The 20,456-nt window shown below is 37.9% G+C and overlaps 1 protein-coding gene across 8 annotated transcripts in view; it reads left to right on the forward strand.

The window, feature by feature from the left end:
- Window positions 1-20,456, forward strand: part of HYCC1 (hyccin PI4KA lipid kinase complex subunit 1) — a 57,541-nt gene that overhangs the window by 22,810 nt on the left and 14,275 nt on the right. For 7 of the 8 annotated variants that reach the window (XM_067291602.1, XM_067291599.1, XM_067291598.1 and 4 more), the window contains exons 2-7: window positions 5,685-5,764; window positions 8,277-8,378; window positions 11,970-12,149; window positions 15,550-15,630; window positions 16,030-16,145; window positions 16,461-16,556. In XM_067291602.1, coding sequence (XP_067147703.1) covers window positions 5,714-5,764; window positions 8,277-8,378; window positions 11,970-12,149; window positions 15,550-15,630; window positions 16,030-16,145; window positions 16,461-16,556 — 626 coding nt within the window. In that variant the 5' untranslated portion in view covers window positions 5,685-5,713. The remainder of the gene's footprint in view (window positions 1-5,684; window positions 5,765-8,276; window positions 8,379-11,969; window positions 12,150-15,549; window positions 15,631-16,029; window positions 16,146-16,460; window positions 16,557-20,456) is intronic. The other variant, XM_067291603.1, reaches the window with a different exon arrangement.

The raw sequence follows: 20,456 nt of genomic DNA on the forward strand, positions 1-20,456 counted from the left end.
AAATATGATGCCAGTTATGGATCCACGTATCCACGTATCCAGGACTCCTCTGGACATCTTAATCATGGGTTTCTTGCTTTGAATGCTCAATATTAACGGGCATCTGTGCTTGTAATGGGGCTTAGTAGGGAATGGTTACTATTGTCAACCGTGCTGAAGCATGGGGCAATGCAAAAGCATTGTAGCAGGGCAAGGGTCCTACTTCACAGGAATGGAAATAGAACTAGTAGATCTTGTGATACTGTAGGAACTGATGGGGTTGTTGCTTCAGTAACTGCAGCAGGACTGGCTTTTGTGGTTGTTAGCACTTAGTGTTATGCTTGAAAGCCTCACTTCATCTCAGGGTTTGACACAAAGCCTATGCCATTTAGAGGCCACTTATCCATATCTTCAGTTATACCTTTAGAGATAATCAGAGCTGCTTAGAAAGAGGTACCATTTAGCTAGATGGGTTTCCTTCTTGAGAATCCTAGTTGTTCTTTAGCCATACCAAATCACAGAGCAGGTGAGTTTAGAAGGCACCTCTGGAGGTGGTCTAGTCCAAATGTCCTGCTCAGAGCAGGGTCAACTAGAGCGGGTTGCTCAGAACTGTGTCTTGGCGGGTTCTGAGCATCTCCAAGGCTGGAGCCTCTACAACCTTTCCAGGCAACCTGTTCCAGTGCTCAGTCATCCTTACACTGAAAGAGTTTCTTCCTTATGTTTAAACGTAATTTCCTGTATTTCAGTTTGTGCCCATTGCCTCTTGACACCACTGAGAAGAGTCTGGGTTCATCTCCTTTACACCCTCCCATCAGCTACTTGTACACATTGATAAGATCCCCTCTAAGCCTTGTCTTTTCCAGGCTAAGCAATCCTGCTTTCTCAGTCTCTCCTCATATGACTCCCTTGATCATGTTCAAGGTGATTTGCTGGACTCACTCCAGTGAGTCCATGACTCTCTTGTACTGGGAAGCGCAGACCTGGACACAGCCCTCCAGCTGTGGCCTCACCAGGGCTGAGCAGAGGGGAAGGATCACTTCCCTCAACCTGTTGGAGACCAGGAGGCTGTTGCCACCTTTTCCACAAGGGCACATTGCTGGCCTGTGTCCAACTTGTTGTTCAGCAGGATCCCCCAGGGAGGGTCCTCTCTGCAAAGCTGCTCTCCAGCTGGTTGCCTCCCAATGTGTGCTGGCGCATGGGGTTATTCTTCCCCAGGGGCAGGACTTTGCGTTGCCCTCTGAACTCTGCGAGGTTCCTCCCTGCCTGTTTCTCCAGCCTGTTGAGGTCCCTCTGAATGGCACCAGTATTACCCCAAGTATTGCCCCCTGGGGTACACCACTAGTGACCAGCCTCCAGCTGGACTCTGTGCTGCTGATCACAACCCTCTGAGTGTGGCAGTTCACCCAGTTTTCAACCCACCATGCTGCCTGCTTATTTGCCCCTATTTCATCAGTGTGTTGTTGTTGAGAATGTTATGGGAGACAGTCTAAAGCTAAACTAAGGCTAAAGCATGTCCACTGCTTTCTCCTCACCCAGCAAGCCAGACATCACATCATAGTAGGCTATTGGGTTGGTCAGGCATGACTTCCTGTCTGTAAATCCCTGCTTGCTGCTCGCAGTTCCCTTCTTGTCCTTCATATGTTTGGAAATGGTTTGCAGGTGCTCCCTCACCTTCCCAGGGTAGAAGTAAGCCTGCCTGGCTCGTAGTTCCCTGGATCCTCCTTCTCGAAGATAGGAGTGACATTTGCTTTCTTCCAGTCCTCAGGAAGGTCCCCCAATCTCCATGACCTTGTAATAGAGAGTGGCCTTGCAATGACATGGGGCAGCTCCTTCAGCACTCGTGGGTGTGTCCCATAACATCCCATCCTCTTGTGTATGTGGAGTCTGTGTAAATGTTCCCTAACCTGATCCTCTTCCACCAAGGGTAAGTCTTCCTTGCTCCAGGCTTCCCCTCTGGTCCCGGGGCCTGGGATTCCTGAAGGCCAGTCTTACCAGGTGAAGACAGCATTGAGGACCTTGGCCTTTCCTGTGTCCTTTGTCACCTAGGCCCCTGCCCCATTCAGCAGTGGGCCCGCGTCTCCCCTGGCCTCCCTTTTGCTGCTGATATACCTGCAGAGGCCTTCCTGGTGCAGTTCACGCTCCTTGTCAGATCTGATGCCCAAGTGGGCATTGTTTTTCCTAACCCCATCCCTGCACGCTTGGACAGTGTCCCTACCCTCCTCACAGGTCTCCTGTCCCTGCTTCTACCTCTTGTTTGCTTCCTTATTGTATCTGAGTTTAGTCAGGAGCTCCCTGTTCATCCAGGCAGGCTCTGTGCCACCTTTGCTTGATTTCCTGCTTGTCAGGATGGATCACTTTTGAGCTTGGAGGAGGTGATGCTTGAAAATCAGCCAGCTCTCCTGGACCCTCTTCTCTCCGGGGCAGTCTCCCATGGATTTCTTCCAAGGAGATCCCTGAGCAGGCCAAAGCCTGCCCTCCTGAAGTCTAGGATTTTGATCCCCTTTTTGCCTTGTTCCCTCTTCGCAGGATCCTCTACCATCTCTTGATCAGTGGAGCCGTGATGGTGCCTGACAGTCACATCCTCAGCCAGTTCTTCCTTGTTTGCAGGTGTGAGGTCCAGCAGAGTGCCTGCCCTCATAAGTTTCTTCATCAGCTGTGTTAGGAGGTTGTCCTAAATGTACTTCAGAAACCTCCTGGTGGATTGCTTGTGCCCTTTCAGGAGATACCAGGGAGATTAATGTCCCCCATAAGGACCAAGGCCTGCCAACGTGATGCTTCTGCAGTTGTCTGAAAAAAGCTCCATCTGCTTCATCTTGATGAGGCAGTCTGTAGCAGTCACCCACAACAACATCACCCGTGCTAGTCTGCCCACTAATCCTGACCAACTCTCAGTTGGTTCGTCATCTGTCCCTTGGCAGAGCTCCATGCTCTCCCACTGCTCTCTCACATAAAAGGCATCTGACTGTCCTCCCCATCCCTGTCTGTCCTTCCTAAAGATCCAGCCATGGCAGCACTCCAGTTGTGTGAATTATTCCACCACATTTCTGATCACAGTGAGATCAGAGCCCTGCAGCTGCACACAGGCCTGTGAATTCCTCCTGTTTGTTCCCCGTGCTGGGTATGTACAGGCACTTTAGAGAGGCACCCTGGCATGCTGATTGCACAGGAAAGGTAGGAGAGCTTTTCCCACAATGCTGTTCTATAGGCACTTCCTTATTTATATGTTTACATTTAAAGTGGGCCCCTTTCAGCCCTGCTTTGCTGTTTGAGGTCTGTCTTGTCCATGTCACTGTGTACCCTCTGCTTGCCAACCCAGTCCACCCCTTCCTCACTTGACTGTGGGATGTTCCTTGAATCCTTTTGGTTGAACTGCCCCAACCTTCTACCTGCTGAGGAGAAACCTTTTTATAGAACTGCTACTTCATTGTATCTTACAGGTGTTTATAGCTACTACTGTTGTTTTTTTCCAGAAATTAAATGCGGTACTATTTGGCTTTTAATTGCTTAGTCTGTCTTTGTTCCCCTTTTTCATAGTCAGAAATCACTTTCCTCCTAGGCTTAGTGCAGACTTGTAAATCTTTCAGGAGTTGCAAGAGAAGATTGCCCTAGTCAGTTCCTCAAGGACTTCAGGTTTTACTTGGCTGAGATCATGTGAAAAAGTTAGTAGTGTAAATTCTTTCCCAGTAATACTGAGAGTTCTTACTCTTGCTCATAGTACCCATATCAGTTTTCTAATTGCAATAAGCTTTTTTCTTGTGTTTTCGGTTAAAATAACAAACCACGGAACCCCCAAAACAGAAGCAAATCTTTGGTATGTTATTTTCCAAAGAAGTTTTCAATCTGAAGGAGGGAATAAAGAGTGGTTTGCTGATTGCTCTCAAAATTATTTCCTTCATATTTTTTGTGTGTGTTCTTAGTCGTTTCATCTTGTGTGCTTGCCTTTCTAACTTATGTCCATATAGGTCATAGCTATTTTGTACTTCTAAATAACTTAAGATGGTTCTAGCTTTCTGTATGCTGCTTTATTGAATTTCAGATCATTTGAAGAGCTCATAACTTGAACTCATGATTAAGCTATCATTTGGGTTTTTTTCTTTTCTCTCCCTTTTCATTGGAATAATCCGTGCTTGTTCTCTCATGACTGTTTCTTGAGGAAACTGTCAGGCTCCCTGAACTACGCTTTTCATATAATCACTGGCCATGAAATCTTGCTTAAAACCTTAGGAGAGTTTGAAGCCTGCTTTATTTTCTCTTAAAGTCTTACTATTCTTATTCCGCTGTTTTTTTTTCCTTTTTTGAATAATCATTAATCTGCTATGTAATGTAAGCTGCTTTCCACTTCAGAAGAAAGAACTGGTAGAAAGTGCTAGTGAGCAGGGAAGTCTATTGCTGCTTACTTGTATTACTGTGTACTAACATGTTTCAAGAAGTTGCAGGACAGCCTGTCCTGTTTTATTCCTTTTCCAGTGCATATCTGAATAGTTATTTCCTCACCATCAAATGCCTCGAAAGATTTCAGTAGCTTTCTCCTTAAGTAAAGCCTCACTTCGCTGATTTCCCCCCCCCCCCCTCTTGCTTTGGAGGGCTGACAGCGAGCTCTCACCATAGTCATGTCTGGTTCTTTTCCCTTTATTTACACTTCTTAAAATTCTCTGGATATATTCCATTGCAGTCTGGACCTCAAAGCAAAAGCTTGTATTTGTGATGTATACAAGGCAGTTCTTCCCTTCCCCTCTTGTTGCTTGTCATTCCTGAACAAACTCCATACTTGGGTATCACTATTTCATAACTAATTTTAAACTAGCAAAACAAAACTTGGTGGGGTATCTAACGTGATTGAACACTTCAAGTGTGTCCGTCCCTTCCCAGCTGAGTATTTAATTTCATCCTTGTTTGTTTGAAATCCCTCATCACAATTTGGGTAAATCAATGTGTGGTGTTGATTAGTTTACATATCCCTGGAGCCTTCCCCATGGCCTGCCCTTTTTGACCTTTAATGGCTTTGTATCTTGATGATATGCTGTTCTTTGTTTCAAAATAAGCTGTTCCAAAGAACAGTTATTTTTAAAAGTGTTTTTAAAAATATAAGGGGAATATTAAAGGAGATCAGAAATGGGTTTCAAAAGCCACTTGAAATCTGTGGTGTTCAAGTTTAGTACTGATGATCTTGCTTTTTCTGAGGTTTTGTGGACTGTTAGGCCAGTGTATCCATCTTGGGCTCCATGCTGAGGCAGCAGGTTAGTTGTCTTGCATGTACCATGATTGGGGAGGAATGAAAGGCATTCCTTCAGTCTTTTATTTCAGTGTCCCTTTCCAAGTCAGGAGGAGCAGGAACCTAAACCATGATTTCTCTTTGAATTAATACAATTTTCTCATGAGTCCTGCTGAAAAATAAATTGAGAATGAGAAGGTAATATTTTCCATTTCTAAAATGCCATTTCTGCAGATCTTTGACTTATTGAGCTTCCTACGTAATACATATTTGGAATTTAGCTGCTATATGTGAAAATTCCTATGCTCAATGCTTCCAGCAGCTTGCCTAAGTGAGGTAGAATAAAAGTTCAAAGTAATGTCAACATGTGAAATGTTAAGAAGTGAAGGCAAGATAAGATTCCTTAAATGTTCACAGTAACCTGATCTTGTTCAGCTCTGTTTAATGCAGTAATTCCATAGTTTTTACAAATTGTTTTTGTTTATTCTTTCAGGCTAAAGGTTTTGGAACAGATGTTGGAAGATGTTAGCTGTGGATACAGGGGTTGTGGAGGAGTGGTTATCAGAGTTCAAGGTAATATCAGATATTCAGTAGCAGTATTTGAGTTGCTGCTGGAAAAGGATGCAAGAGTGCTTGATTGCTGTAGAAAATGAAGACAAATGTTAACCTTGGGTTTTGTTGAGATGACATTAAATATACAAATCTGTGCTTGAAAGGATTCTTTTTTCTTGTCCCCTTGGGGATTACATACTGTAACAGAACAGTGAAAATGTATGTTGTGGATGAATGGGGGGACTCTTCAATGGGCTATGGTAAAATAATTTTTGTCACAGAAACCTTTTGCTTTATTTCAACTTTTTGCTGAGAATGAAGAACTATAGGCTATCAAGTTGTACCCAAAATACTGGTCTGTCAGATACTTGTGTGCCATTTACCTTTTACAGAATATACAAGTTATTCATTCTCATTCTTTCCAGAGTGCCTTCTTTAAATTTTATCATTCAAAATTAACTCTGTGTAATAGTTACCATTCACCTTAGTCAATGAAATACTGTGACTTCTCTTATATCCTATTCTGACTTTGATCACTCTTTTTTTTGCATTCAAAACACCATTTACAGGCAGATGCTAATTTAATTCCCTTGCAGCTTGCATTTGCCAGCTGTTGCATTGTTGTGTTAGACCAGGCCTGGCTCTAAGGAGGGCAAAAACAATATAAGAGAAGACTTCAAAAATAAAGCAGACTACAGGTACCATTTGTCTTCTCTGTCTGCCTTTACTGCAAGAAAAACATCTGGATACACCAAACAGTAGCTAGATATTTTTCAGTATTGATTATTTTCTGAGTTCTTTCTTTAGCAGTACTGAAGACAACTTTGAAGTAAGGAACTGTCATTTTACCATGCCCTGATGAGTAACTTGGTCAGGCTGCTGTCTGGCAACTACAATGGCAGATGGATAAGCTAGCTGCAAGGAACCAGAATTTCTGTAGTCTGTTACTTCAGAGCAACCTTCCCAGCATGATATCAGTATGTAAATGCTGCTACTTAGCTTGGAAAATGTTGCAAATTAGAAATAGTAAATTTGTGTCATTATTCTAATGTGGTGTACTTCAGTATTTTCTATCTGAAACTTGGTACAAGTTTCTGAGTACAATTACTAAATAGGCCCTGCCTTCAATAGGGGATGAGTCATACAGCCCTGTTCTACTGAGTTGTACTCTAAGCCTTGCTCTTAGGACTCTGGCTGACAGCTGAAAAAGTGGATTTATGTAACACCTAGATTTAATAGTTTTAAAAAAATTGACAAATAGAAATTAAAGCTTAACCTTGTAACTCTAGCCTACTAAACCATAACTTTTGGTCATGGTCAAACTGTGGTCTTGAAACTCCTAGATTAGAAGATTCATATACTGTCTGTGTATCAGGAAGAACACTTTGCATTTTTCTCTACAATTATACAGCATACTCAATGTACTTTATTATGGATCCATGTGGATTCTAGTCCAATCTTATTTCTCTATACTAGAATTTGTCTTGAATTATTAGAAAATTCCTCAATTGTCTCAAGCTACTGTTGAAGTGTCTTATGAGTCCTCAGCATTCTGTCCAGTAACGATCTTGCTGATGAATAATTACAAATTCATATAATGGGTTGAAAGTTGGGCACCTTTTAAAAAAACAAAACAAACAAAAAAAAACCAAAACCCAAATCCCATTTGTGAAAATTCTGGTAGTATGATGGATTTTTTTTTTTATTATTTTTTATATTTCAAACCTTGCACACTGGTGTTTTGTTCCATTCTTTACTTCTCCTAATGTTGGTTGTGTTTTGGAAGAGGGATGGCATATAGGGGTTTTGGTTAGAGTAAAGACTGGGACGTGACTGTAACTTTTACTCCTGGTCTGTTCAGATACACTGGGAAATCACTCTCTATTTTTCTATCTGTATAATGGAGTATGATCTCCTTTGAAGGCCTGCAGATAAAAAGTATTACAAGAGCTAGGAATAATAAGTTTAAATGTACAGCTTCTTTAACCTTTTAGGTACAGGCAGAAAGAACCCAATTTAGTGCTAGAGAAGAGCTGTTTATGTCAGCCTGAAATTGTGGCCAATGTATCCTGTAATAATGCTCACTGGCTCTGTACAGTCAGACTTGAGAAAACTCCTTAGCAGTTTGCAAATCAGTACTCAATTTTTACAATAGGTGCATGTGTGCCCCCTGAAATTAGCAAAAATGGAGTGGGAAGTTTTTTCTGGTTTTGCCAATATATTATTTTTATGTATGTTCAGCAGGATTGCACATCTGAAACTGTTGCTCTTCATCTATTTCCCATCCAATTTAATTACCTTCTGTATGGAACTGCCTGAAGAATGATGATAAAATGTAACATGTCTTCTGGCAATTTTGTTGTCTTGAAAACATGGTGATTTCTATACTGAGTATTTCTTTGTGAAACAAGTTTACTTTTATAATAAACTCTGATAATAGAAACTTGTGATGGGAAATTATTGTTGAAATAGCTGTTATATTTTAATGCTAAAATTGCTTTTCTAATAGTTATAATAAATATTTTTATTCCAGACGCTGCCAGAAGCATCCATATCCAGTTATGCTACAAACTTGAAGGACAAGAGTGCTCTGGTTTCATCTCTTTACAAAGTAATTCAGGAACCACAAAGTGAGGTGAATATATCAGATGTCTCTGATATAAGACATGTCTGATGTAATGGCAGCAGAATAAAAAAGACTTTGTATGCTACTTAATCGTGTTCCAACTAGTTGTTTCAGAACTACTACTACAAAATGCTTTTCCCTCTAATTTTATTGGGATGCGTTCTTAGCAACGACAGTATGACGGAAACTCTTTATCAGTTTTGTTACATACAGATCATAGCTAAGCTTGTGGATCACACTTAAAAGCTTCAGGACTCGCGTACAGAATTGAGGAGTACGTTAAAGAATTAAGAAGATGTTTGAGACTGAATTCTTTCTGTAATTCAGCATCTCTTGAATGGGAATCTATAACTATCAGAAGCTTATCTATGATAACCCGAGAGGATGATGTTAGGTAGTTTTGCAATCCTTTCAAGTTATTGTGTAGGTGTTAGGGCTTTTTGTTGTTCTAAGCACTGGTAAATTTATGCCTCCATTCAACAGATGTACATTTGCTGAAGTGATGGCAAAAGAAACCCCTTTCACTTCCTCAGAAATTTCTTGGGGGGTGGGTTTGCTCTGCACGTGTGCAAGGGATAGTCCATACTCCATGACTGCAATTCTTTTAATGTGTCTAGGTGAGATGAGAACAGATTAAGCTGGTTTTGCTTGGATCTTGGTAACTATATTGTCTCCCTTTCTACCATCTAACAAACCTTTGCATATGAGTTGAAAAGGCATGCTCAAAAACCTCAATATTATTTGAAAACAGTGTTACTTAAAACAATTTTCAAGTCCTTCATTCCTCTTCTGAAAAGACATAGCATAAGGAACCTTGTGAAAATTTGTGATAATTTCAAATAGTGGGCAGAGGGTAAAATACTTCCTGTACAGGTACATTTTTAGAGGGGCTGCTGGTAGAGAAACTCCCAGCTTTTCCAGTAGAGAAGAAATGCCACTACTTTTCTTTGTGTTGCTCAGAAAGGCATTCTGGGTCATTCCAACTTCTGACTCAAGCCTGCCTGGTCTTCAGAATACACGTGACCATGTAATTGAATCTTGAGAAGTCTCCCTGTTGATAGCCTTCAGTTGGTACTTACATATATTCTTTGATTTCTTACTACTTTTGGCTATGATCAAGTTTCTTATGGACCTTAGTAGCAGAGTGGCCAAGGCCCTGATAATTCTGCTCAAGAGATTCTTGGGATAATTCTGGGGCAAGGTATCAAAGAATTCCCTGTTAAGTGAAACTTTGAATTGAAATGAAAAGTCAGTGCTAACATGTGAAAATGTTGTGAGGCCCTGAGAGAACAGTCCTAAAATCTTTATTTGGGCCGTTCTCTTGAATATCTGACATTTTTGTAGAAAGCACTGCTTGAAACTTTCTACATTGTGAAAATACCAAAAAGCAAACTTTTAAAAAGATGAGTAATTTCTTTCCTTTCAACTGTTCTTTTAAGATCTATTACCTGCATTGTATAACCTGCATTGTAGTTTAGGACATGTGCTGTCTTTTCTTATCTCGTGCATGTTATGCCAAGGGACAGGATCAATGCATGAACCCTACAAATACTGCTGAGATAAAAACAGACAAGCAACCCTTCACCCCCATTTTTGATACGTTTGAATATATGTACTTCTAATATGACAATTATCTGTACCTTAAAATTGTGTTTAATCTCACCTTTGGGGGGTTTAATTTGTTTATTAGCATTTGAAGAGTAACAATGTGTCTTTGCATTCATGATTGTGCATTTTCCAAAAGCATGTTTGCTTTTCATATGCTTTTTTGTATGCATTTCCAAAGGTTTATTAATACATTTAAGAGAAAATGAACTGCTTATGTATGCTACAGCCAATTCATAGTAGCTTTGTTAGTAAGCTTTGAGATTGTTGGGCCATAAATGATGGAGAAAAATGTAATTTGATACAAGCAGCATCTCCAGTAGGTATGAAAATTTAAGATACTTCTTCATTGGATAGACACTTAAGTCCAACATTACATTTTTTTGAGGAAGTTTGTTTCTTTAGAAAGTCGAGATATTTTTGTTGTTTTATACATAAAGCACTGTTGTTGTGCTTTTAGATAATACCCTTTCTATTTCCTAATGCAAATGCCTGAATGAGTGTTTGGATTGTCTAACATACTTGGATGCAACTTAAAAGGAGCAAGGATGAAATTGCTAGGATGTTCTTCTGTTCTAGCATTAAAACTTGTGTCTCAGTCTGGTTTTCATATCTTTTACGATTGATCTAGTGTAAAACTGTATTTTGAAAGGGCAACAACTCATCAGTGTGTTTTGATATTAGGTTTTATCATGTTGTGATGGCGTTTTGAGGAAGAAAAGCTGTTTCTGTACTAACTACATATTTAAACTCGCTGACTTAAAGCTGTCTGAACTGAGATAACGATGTGAACATGGATACCTGTCATAGCTATTTCTGTCCTTTTTAAAGTTCAACCACATCATTCTGAACTGATGCTTCATTAAATGAAACACGCAAATTATCTGAAAAATAAAAGCTGAAGGAGGAAAGCACTTGCACTGGTAAAGTTTTCCAGAAGGATTGCTGATATTCTGCTTTTAAACTGGCAAGTCATTTAGCCTGGCTTGCTTTTTTTTCTTTTGTAGATTTTCATAAATGATATTCCAAAGACAAGTTACATATGTTGAAAGATTAAAAAATGCTGTGTTTGTGATTGTCCCAAAGTTCTACTACTTAAATGATTAGGGTTTTTTGTTCGTTTTTTTTAGGTCTGTTACATTTGAATCCTTCTGTCCTTCAGAGATTTGTAGCTTGGAAATGTCACATTTTGTGTAATGACTTTTTAAAAATTATTTATTAAAAATACTAGCTGGAGTTGGTTTAAAAAAAGTTAGAAGCATCTGGAATCTCAGATTTTCATTTTGTGAAGTTTGATAATACAAATGCATCAAGACTTTAGATTCTCTTTAAAAAAAATTCTTAGATGATAGGGTCCTCGTATTTGTTATTATTTGCAGATACATGATTTAGAATATTTTTTAGAATTCTTCAGGTTTTCCATTGTCTGTCTCAAACCTAGAAATAGTTAGAAGTTTCTGAAAGATTTAAATATGAATATGAAGATTGACTATACAGTTCAAGCAGATTTAAGAATTAGCTAGTTGTAACACTTTGAACATGGGTGTTATGCTGTTTTCACTTGGTAGGTAAAAGTGTGTAGCATTTTTTTGCGTACACTTTTTGAGCTCTAGAGTAATGAGAGTTTCTGTTCAGATACTTTTCTTGTGTTTTACATATTGAGTGCCTAGTATGAGCTATGGTCCTAACCAGTATCCTCTATTTATCCCTTTGGGGCTGGAGGAAGTGAGCCAAAAATGAGAGGAAGGAGCTGTTGGTATTCTTCCTTCAGATGGGATGGAAGACTCCACTTTCATCATCTGGAAGTATGTTATAAGGGATGAAAAGTGTGTAACGTGCGGCTTGGGCAGTTGCTGCATCAGTCACTTCCAAATAGCTAAAATGTAATGCTTATAGCCTTACAGTTTTGTCCAAAGGATTCATTGGTTTTGCTTCCACACAATATGCAGTTTCTTGTAATGTTTTATGCCTTAACAATTGTAATTTATATTTCAGCTTCTGGAGCCAGTTTGCCATCAGCTCTTTGAGTTCTATCGCAGTGGTGAGGAACAACTACTACGGTTTACATTGCAGTTTCTACCAGAATTGATGTGGTGTTATCTTGCTGTCTCAGCCAGCAGAGATTTGCAGAGCAGTGGTTGCATAGAGGCTCTTCTCCTAGGAGTTTACAACTTGGTTTGTATTTGCACATAATTATTCAGGCCTAAAAATACTAGTGTGCTTTTTGGGGTTGCTGTATAGAGTATTTTGCTGGGGAATAATGAGAAGTTTTTTTTTTTCAGAACTGAAATGAAGTGATTAGGTATCTATAGAGGGAACTGTCTTATGCACTTTTGCAAAGTTTGTTTTTTGAAGGTGATGCCCTAGTCTGAAATCTACAACATGAACTTTAGATTTTTTCATCTTGGTGAATATTTTCTTTGCTCTTTTTCTGGTTCTTGGGAAGTGTAATGCACTAATAGCTGAAGGGGCCAGACTTTAAACAAAATTGTTTTTCTACACATTGTGGTTAAACATACATGCTGTTTGAGACTTTTTAGAGGAACTGCTTTTGAAGTAGTTGCCCGTATTCTGAGGTATCTTGACTATTAGAGGAATTGCAAAATGCTGCTTTCAGCAAATTTTTTGTCCTTGATTTTTGAACAGATTGTTCAGATTTGAGAACTTAAAGGTCTCTTTTCATTTTGTTAATAACCTTGACGTGAGATCTTTTTCATATTTATATGAAAAGATACTGTTTTGTATTAAATTATGACTTTGAAGAACAGAATTATGATGGAACCTTTAAGAGCACCATATTTTAGTTATTAAAGGCCAAATGCCTTTAATCTTTCTATGGCTATTATGAAAAGCTTAGTGTTATGTCTTTTGGGATTCTTTTTGGTGCGGTTTGAGTGTTCTGGATGTGTTAGAAAGACCTTTTGGGAAGTGAAACAATGATGAAATTTGAAGTCTCCTCTTCCCATTCTGAAAATTGGGAGAAGGCATCATCCCCCATCCCTCTTCTCAGAACAACCTCAAATGTCTTTGTGCAAAGCTAAAGAAAACATTTTCATCCAGGAGCCTACTTAAAAAGACCCGAACCCTTATACTCAATTCTGCATTGGCAGAATACAGGCTATACATGCTTTTTGTATTCTTGATTATAGCTGAGAAGAAAAACATTCCTGGAAAGCATATGGTGCATCTTATGCCTAGAGCTGATTCACTCCTTTATTTCCCTGACAAAGGCATCTAAAATGGTTAAAACAGATATGTCTATAATTGCTTGTAATATCTTCTAGGATAAAGCAGTTAAGCTTGAAACCAGTCCAGTAACCTCTTCTCTTAGCTCTGAGCAGTTTCTTCATCAGTTATTGCCATAGCCATCCATCTCCTGTTGCTTGGGGTCAGAGGAATTTTACGGCAAGCTTCTGTGGGAAGCTGTAGACTGGGACTTTTGGAAATGATTATTTTTCCCTGTTCTGCTCTAACACATAGTGAAAGCGTATGCTAAAGTAGTGCCAAGTTACTGATGCTGATTTCTTTGCCCCTGTTAATGTTATATAATACTTACAATTTAAACAATGTGATACTGGTTGGATGGTACATATGGATGGTACTGTTCTTCAGTATACCAGATTCAAAAGGTAATAGGTGATCTGCTTAGATACTTATTTTATTAGATACAAATATTAACTCTTCTGTAAATAAGTACAGTGATCTCTTGGAATCTGAGGGGAATTAAGATCCTGAACTGAGTTCTGCAGTTTCTTTCTGAAGCAAGTTGAAAAATTTAATATTGCTCAGAATAATTGTAAATTCACTACATTGTCGGGGATATGGAATTATTGCTGCTGAAGTTAAGTTCACAAATTGGTTTGTTCTACTTTCAACTTGGAGATGTAACTGAAGAACAGGCTTCACAGAGGCAGGTAGTGTATGCAGTTGACTTTTAGCTTTCCTGGCTGCAGGTATCAGTTTTTCTAATGTACTTCAGATCTTGAAATTTACTCCTGAAACTTAATTATAAATCAGATTAAAATGAAATGTCAATATTTTGACATGTCAATATTTTAAAGTTTGAATGTAGCCAGCTTCTTTTCCCTTCCAAATGTTCAGGAAACTGTTTTCCACACTAATGCTACGTTAAAGGGTAAGTGGTTTATGTGGAGAGCGGAGGAGCTGTATGACTGTTCAGACTGAACAGCTCTCTAGGCCATTTTGATACTTCTCAGTATTCCTTTAACACTTTGTATTCCACTTTAAGACATGGGTTTTAATAACTAGTATGTGAAGTTAGTCTTCAACCTAGTGACTTCTGAGAAGGGGTTGTTAAGAGGCACTTTATTGAAGCTCCTCTCCAATCTCCACCTTTTGGATGCATGAAATCTGTTGCTGAAACAAAAAACGTTGGATGATAACATTAGGAATACAAAACTGCATTGCGGAACCTTGGAAACACTAATAAATAACTCAGTACTAGAAGATAGAGGGGGAGTCAGAAAGGGAGAGTCAAAAAGGGAATATACTATCTAAATACACACTGTACAGGATATCTCTTTCTGAATATCAGGATCTTTATGAGAGACTGGTTGACATCCTCGAGATCCTGAGTGTATGCTTGATGGGGAAGTTAGGTTAACTGCAAGCCAAACCTTCAAGGTGCAGCCAATAATCCTTCCCACAAACTGGAATGTTGCCTTCTCTACATACCATTGCCTTCTTGACAGTAGTTACTAATACTACTCTTTGCTATAGCTGTGGTAATTGCTATTCCTCTCTCTTGTATATCCTAATAGTGTTGCAAAGTGTTCTTGCATGTGTTTTGGTTTGGAAGTTCAGAACTTCTTATTTCTGAAGCTTTTGCTCTAAAGTACTTCAGTGCTCTTCTGTGATACCCTGGCAAATCTTTTTGGCCTTACCCTTTAGTCTTCCACTCACTTTAGGAGTGAGAAGTCTGCCAATCTACTATTGTGGTGGTATCTTTCGGCAAAGTGGCTTCCCTAAAGCTTTGCATCCATTCTTTTTTTCCTAGGTTCCTTTTTTCTTCTCTGTCTAAATATATAATTATTAAACTTGGGTTTTTGCAAATATTTTGATGTCTGCTATTATCAAACCGTATGAGGCTGCACTTGTTTTAGAACTAAAATGTTTTCCCCAAAAATGGCTTATAGAACCATTGTTCTGTGGGTGAATAGTTTTCGGAACAGAATTATTGAGCATTAACCTTCACAAATAGCAAGTAGTGTATAATTAAAAATATGGTAACACAGTTTAAATTTGTTGATTTCCAGTTAGTCTCTTTTAAGGTAGCCAATAGCTATGCAAATGCATGTGCCCTTTGCTAAGTCATTTGAATATTAAAAGCAAATGTATTGCAGTTATTTTTCAGAAACAAAACTAAACCACTGTGTTAGGAAGCAAATGAAGAGATAATTTCTAGTTTGTAATTCAGATTGTGATAGTATCCCTGTCTATTCTATAATAATTGGTTTGTTTTCCTTATCCATTTGCTCTTTTCCAGTATTTAACACTTCTGAACGCCTGGTTTCTGTAGTACTGTGTAACCCTTGATGCCTCTTGTCTTTTGCAGGAGATAGTTGACAAGCAGGGTCATAGCAAAGTGCTGAGTTTCACAATTCCGTCTCTGTCCAAACCTTCAGTCTATCATGAAGTAAGTGACTTTTAAAACATGAAGTTGTTACTGATTGTGAAACACAGTATGCTTTTGGGGGCCTGTTCTTTAGGAATAAAAGTGAAAATTAGTTTGACATTTCGCATGATGACATAGTAATGTAATTGATTACTGCTGACTGGTATCTCTGAGGCCTTTTCAAGTCTGAATAGTAATAACTGCATAATATCCATGCACCAGTATTTTGTTTGTTTGTTTCTTTTCCAAAGCCTTTTACCCTGTTTGGTGTAAAATCATCTCTCAAACCCAAGACTAATAAGTAGTCAGATAACCATAAACCCCTTGAAAATTTATATACAAATACGGTGATGATCAGTTGTCTGTTTTTAACTTGCGTTGTAGCAAGGCTTCAGGTTCTGAATGACCTTTTTTCTTTAGCCTTCCAGCATTGGCTCCATGGCTCTCACTGAAGGAGCTTTATCCCAGCATGGTTTGTCCAGGGTTGTATACAGTGGACCTCATCCTCAGAGGGAGATGTTAACAGCACAGAACAGGTGAAACTGTATAGTAAGATTTTGCTTGAGAATCATTAATGAATTTTAACAACTTGTATAGTCAGACTTAAGGTGTATGCTGTTTTTTTTTTTTAAACACATTTAATTGTGGATGCATAAAGAATAGGAGCACATATTACTACATGAAGGGAAGAAAACTTACAGACCCAAACTACTCAATTATCAATAACTATTGAAATACAGTACTGAGTCTGTTCAAATACAACTCTTGCAAATTTCTGTGTAAACTTGTTTTGTTTCTTTTAAAAAAGTAAAATTGGCCATCTAATCGCTAATGTTCCTTGTAAACTCCAGGTTCGAAGTACTGACGTTCCTTCTGCTCTGTTACAATGCTGCCTTAAGCTACATGCCTGCAGTTTCTCTTCAGTCATTGTGTCAAATTTGTTCAAGGTAATTTCTGTAGGCTGATTATACTTAAAATGGCATTGCCAACTTGAAATGTAATCAGGTTGAGTTTGTTTAAAAAAAAAAAAAAAGTTCAGGTTCCCAAAAGCTGCTTGTAAACTTGACTTTTTTCGTGTTTACAGTTGCATTATTTCTGTTTAAAGTACCTCTTATGTGACTTTGGGTTGAGATCTCAAAATAGGGAAGACATAATGTGACTTACATGCAGTGCTGTCAAATGGTAAAAGAAATCAAATCGAGGGAATTATGTCTGTTTTTAATTATAGTAGCGGTAGGTGTTTTAATGAAATAAAATCAGAAATATTTTCTAAAATCTTGGTAAATCTTGCATTGCAAGCTTATTAAAAATATTTGGATGCTGTGCAAGTTGAAACTCACTTGAAAGTATGGTGGATCTTGAAATAAGTTCATTTTTGCATGTATTTTGGATATTTACAAATTACCTCTGCTTTAACTGTAATGTCTACTTTTGATCTGTTTCTTTTTTTAAAAGGAGAAATGGTACTGAACATGTCTATCTCTAGAATTTTGGAAGTGGACTTTGGGTTAGGGAAAACATTAGAATGTTTTTGTTAGCCCAGGAAAACCAAGATAGAGTCAGAAATCAACTACAGTAGCTTTCAGTCGTAACTCCAAGGTCCCAGATTCCTCACACAAACATAAAATGGTAATGGATGCTTGTAAGATTCTTTCCTCTCTGGAGGAGATGAGAGAGTACTGGAGAACATGTGAATATTTATAAGAGTCTTTCCAGGAAGAAATTTGTTAGACCGGTCATCTAAAATTTAAGGTAGAGAATTATTTCACAGCTAGGGACTGTAGACAGGAGACTGATGTTGCTTATTCTGCTTGACTAGCTTTGGATTATATTTGGCATCAATAATTTAAAGAAACCTCCAAAAAAATCCAAACAGCTTCCTCGTAGGTGCAGACAAGCCTTTTTCTAGTTAGAACTGTTGAAGCTTTGGATACTGAATGATTTGATATTATAATATTTCACTTTTGTTATCTTAGTTCTTCATTCCCTGCTTGTTTTGGCATCCATGCTTCTCTACTCACTGGAAAATCTCCTACCTGACAGCAATTTAGGGATTCAAGAGAATGCGTCAGAGAATAAAAATGTCTCATTATCTTATTTGGATGTGGAGCTGACAAAATTCTCAGAAGAATCTGTAGAATAACTCTTTAATTGCTTTGAGCCATACTGATTATAGGTTTCTTTTTGGAAGATCTCTTTTTATAAAAGAAGTAATGTACAGTGAAGGTGCATTCTTCTAGAAAAGTCCAGTTCAGTTTTTTACAACCCATACTTTTTTAAAGAAGCACAAACTTCTAGTACTTTTTATTTTATTTACAAAGGTTAAACTTACTGTGTGATAACAATTGCAGCCCAAAATACTTTGAGCTAATCTCAAGTATTGTAAATCCAGATTTCTGCATTTGGGTACTTTCAGTGATAGTCTCTGTTTTCATAAAATTATCTTACTCTGATGGAAGGTGAAGCAGTTCTGCTGGTGTCATTGAAGCCTTTTTATAGGAAGTAAGTCAGGCTAGAGTAGGCTTTTTAAAATTGATCAATATTGGTGTTAATAGAGTAGCTATATTAAGATCTTTTCTGTAACTTTATCGGTGTAACTGATCACATTCCTACTGGGAGTTCACTATTTTTCCCAAAATATTTATTGTATGCTTACACTATCGCATCTAGCAAATGCATAAATACATACATCTGCATTAAAAAAAATGACCTAGTTAGATTTTTTTAATCTAAATTAGCATTTTTGTTTAAACTAGAGACTCACGTCTAGAGAAACATTTGTTTAAACTAGACTCCTCCCTCCATCCCCCAGCTTTACCTAATGCTGAAATGCATATTATTTTAGTGGACTATAACAGTAGTCTTTGAGCCAAACCATTGGTAGAAATTATGGAATATCCGAAACTAAAATGTTGTCTTTTTTTTTTTTTTAACCCCAACTTGCATGATCTTTTTCCCCCAGAAGAGGTTGAATATGGGATGGGAGATGCATACCTTAAAAAAAAAAAAAAAAAAAAAAAGTATGTATGTATGTTTGTTTATTTATTTATTTATTTTTGGTTGTTCAACTTAGTTAATTTTGGTAACTAGCTCATGTCATCTGAGAATTAGATAGGAGCTTTTGTGCTTCAATTTTTACCATATACGGACAAAAAAAAATGTGAGAGCATGAACTGTGGTGGTTCTAGCATCTTAAAAATATTTATCAGAAGAACCAGTTTGATTCACTAACTGGAGATAACATTTTTGTTTTGCCTAGCTGTCAAAATACTGTGCAGATGAACTTTGTATATTTGCATTCTAGTCTCTAAAAATTTAAAATTTTAAGTTATTTGAGTAGTTTGACACAAGTCACAATATAATCTGAAGTAGTATATTCCTTCCCTAACAGTAACAAAATAGGAGTTGTTAATCTGAATGATTATGCAGGAAGTACTTAAATAGTGTATGTTTCTGGCCAGCAACAGTATCTAATTTAGAGGGAAAACTTGCATTTATTTACAAATTGAAGTGTTTGGCCATTCTGGAAAATCAAAATTCAAAAGCAAGATGAACTGTTTTTCAGAAACATGGCTTTAAATGGTTGCATTCAATCACTTAAATTTCATTTTGTGCCAGTCTGAGAAATTCATACCTAAGATTGTAGGTATCAGTAACAATTTAACTGAATACTGATGCTCAGAGCAGCAGTTGACCAACTTGATAAGTGGCAGCACAAGCCTAGGACTTAGGGAATTACTCTTCAATAACAGATGTGTATACAGTGAAGTAGGTATCTTACTCCTTCAGAAACAATACGCAGTGTTCTTGTTTCCTTGCATGTTGTTACTGACATGGCTCCCTGCCTTTCTTGATGAAGTCTTAATTGTTTGTCCGTTTGGAGATACGGCGAAATGAGTGTGAAGAGTCAAATCGAGGTTGTACTAGGTGCCAAGTACATACTGGGAGGGTTGCTGAACCTTGCAGATCTGGGGGGTTTGTTTGTTTATTGTAAATACCTAAAGCAGAAGATGAGTTGCAGAATAGAGAGGGAGAAGAAAAATGCATGCACGCTAAGTTAGTGGCAAAGTATTCATTTAAAAAAAGATGGGGGGAATCCTGAAATCTCTGTTACAAATGTAATTTGAAAGATACTGCAATACAATCTTACAAGAAGAACTCAAAAAATTTTTTTTTGTTTCTGGCGAAAGAAAAATCTAAGAGCAGTGCCCCAAGAAGCTTTCTGATACTAAACTTTTTAGTCTATGCTTTGGAGAAGAGAATATTTTGATTAATATCATTAAAGATCTTTCCAGAAGTTCAGTAATATGAAGCTGGCTGTTTTGAAAAGCCAATGAATTGAATACTAAACCCCTCAGTATCTTTGGTTTCCAGTCTGTTTTGACTACAGAACCTGATGTGGAATTTGGTTCAAAACTAGTCTCTAAAGCTGACTTTCACTGGATTTTATAATAGTTTTATAAATATGATACTTTGGTCTCTTTGCTCTGAAACTTGTGTGCGACTTTGCTTTATATGGAATGACATGCTAATGTCTATGAGTAATAATAATTGATAGTCTACTTTCATTTACTTAAATACAATTTTTTTTTTCCTGTTCAGCAGCAAATGCTTTTAATTCAGAATTACTTACTGGCAATTTTTTTTCTTATTCAATTGCAGTATAAAAGTAACATGAGTGACTAGGACATCTTCTGTCTGTTGTATTTTGAAGGGTTTGAACTCTGCCGGTAGAGGGCATATCTTTCTTCCATAATGAGTAGTAGTCTAGTTCTGTTGTTGCTGAATACCTTTCTGTGGGTCTATTGTAATTAAAATGTATATTAAACACTTGGCTTTGTAATGTT

This window comes from Apteryx mantelli, chromosome 2 (genome assembly GCF_036417845.1).
Source record: "Apteryx mantelli isolate bAptMan1 chromosome 2, bAptMan1.hap1, whole genome shotgun sequence".
In the NCBI taxonomy this organism is placed as follows: domain Eukaryota; kingdom Metazoa; phylum Chordata; class Aves; order Apterygiformes; family Apterygidae; genus Apteryx; species Apteryx mantelli.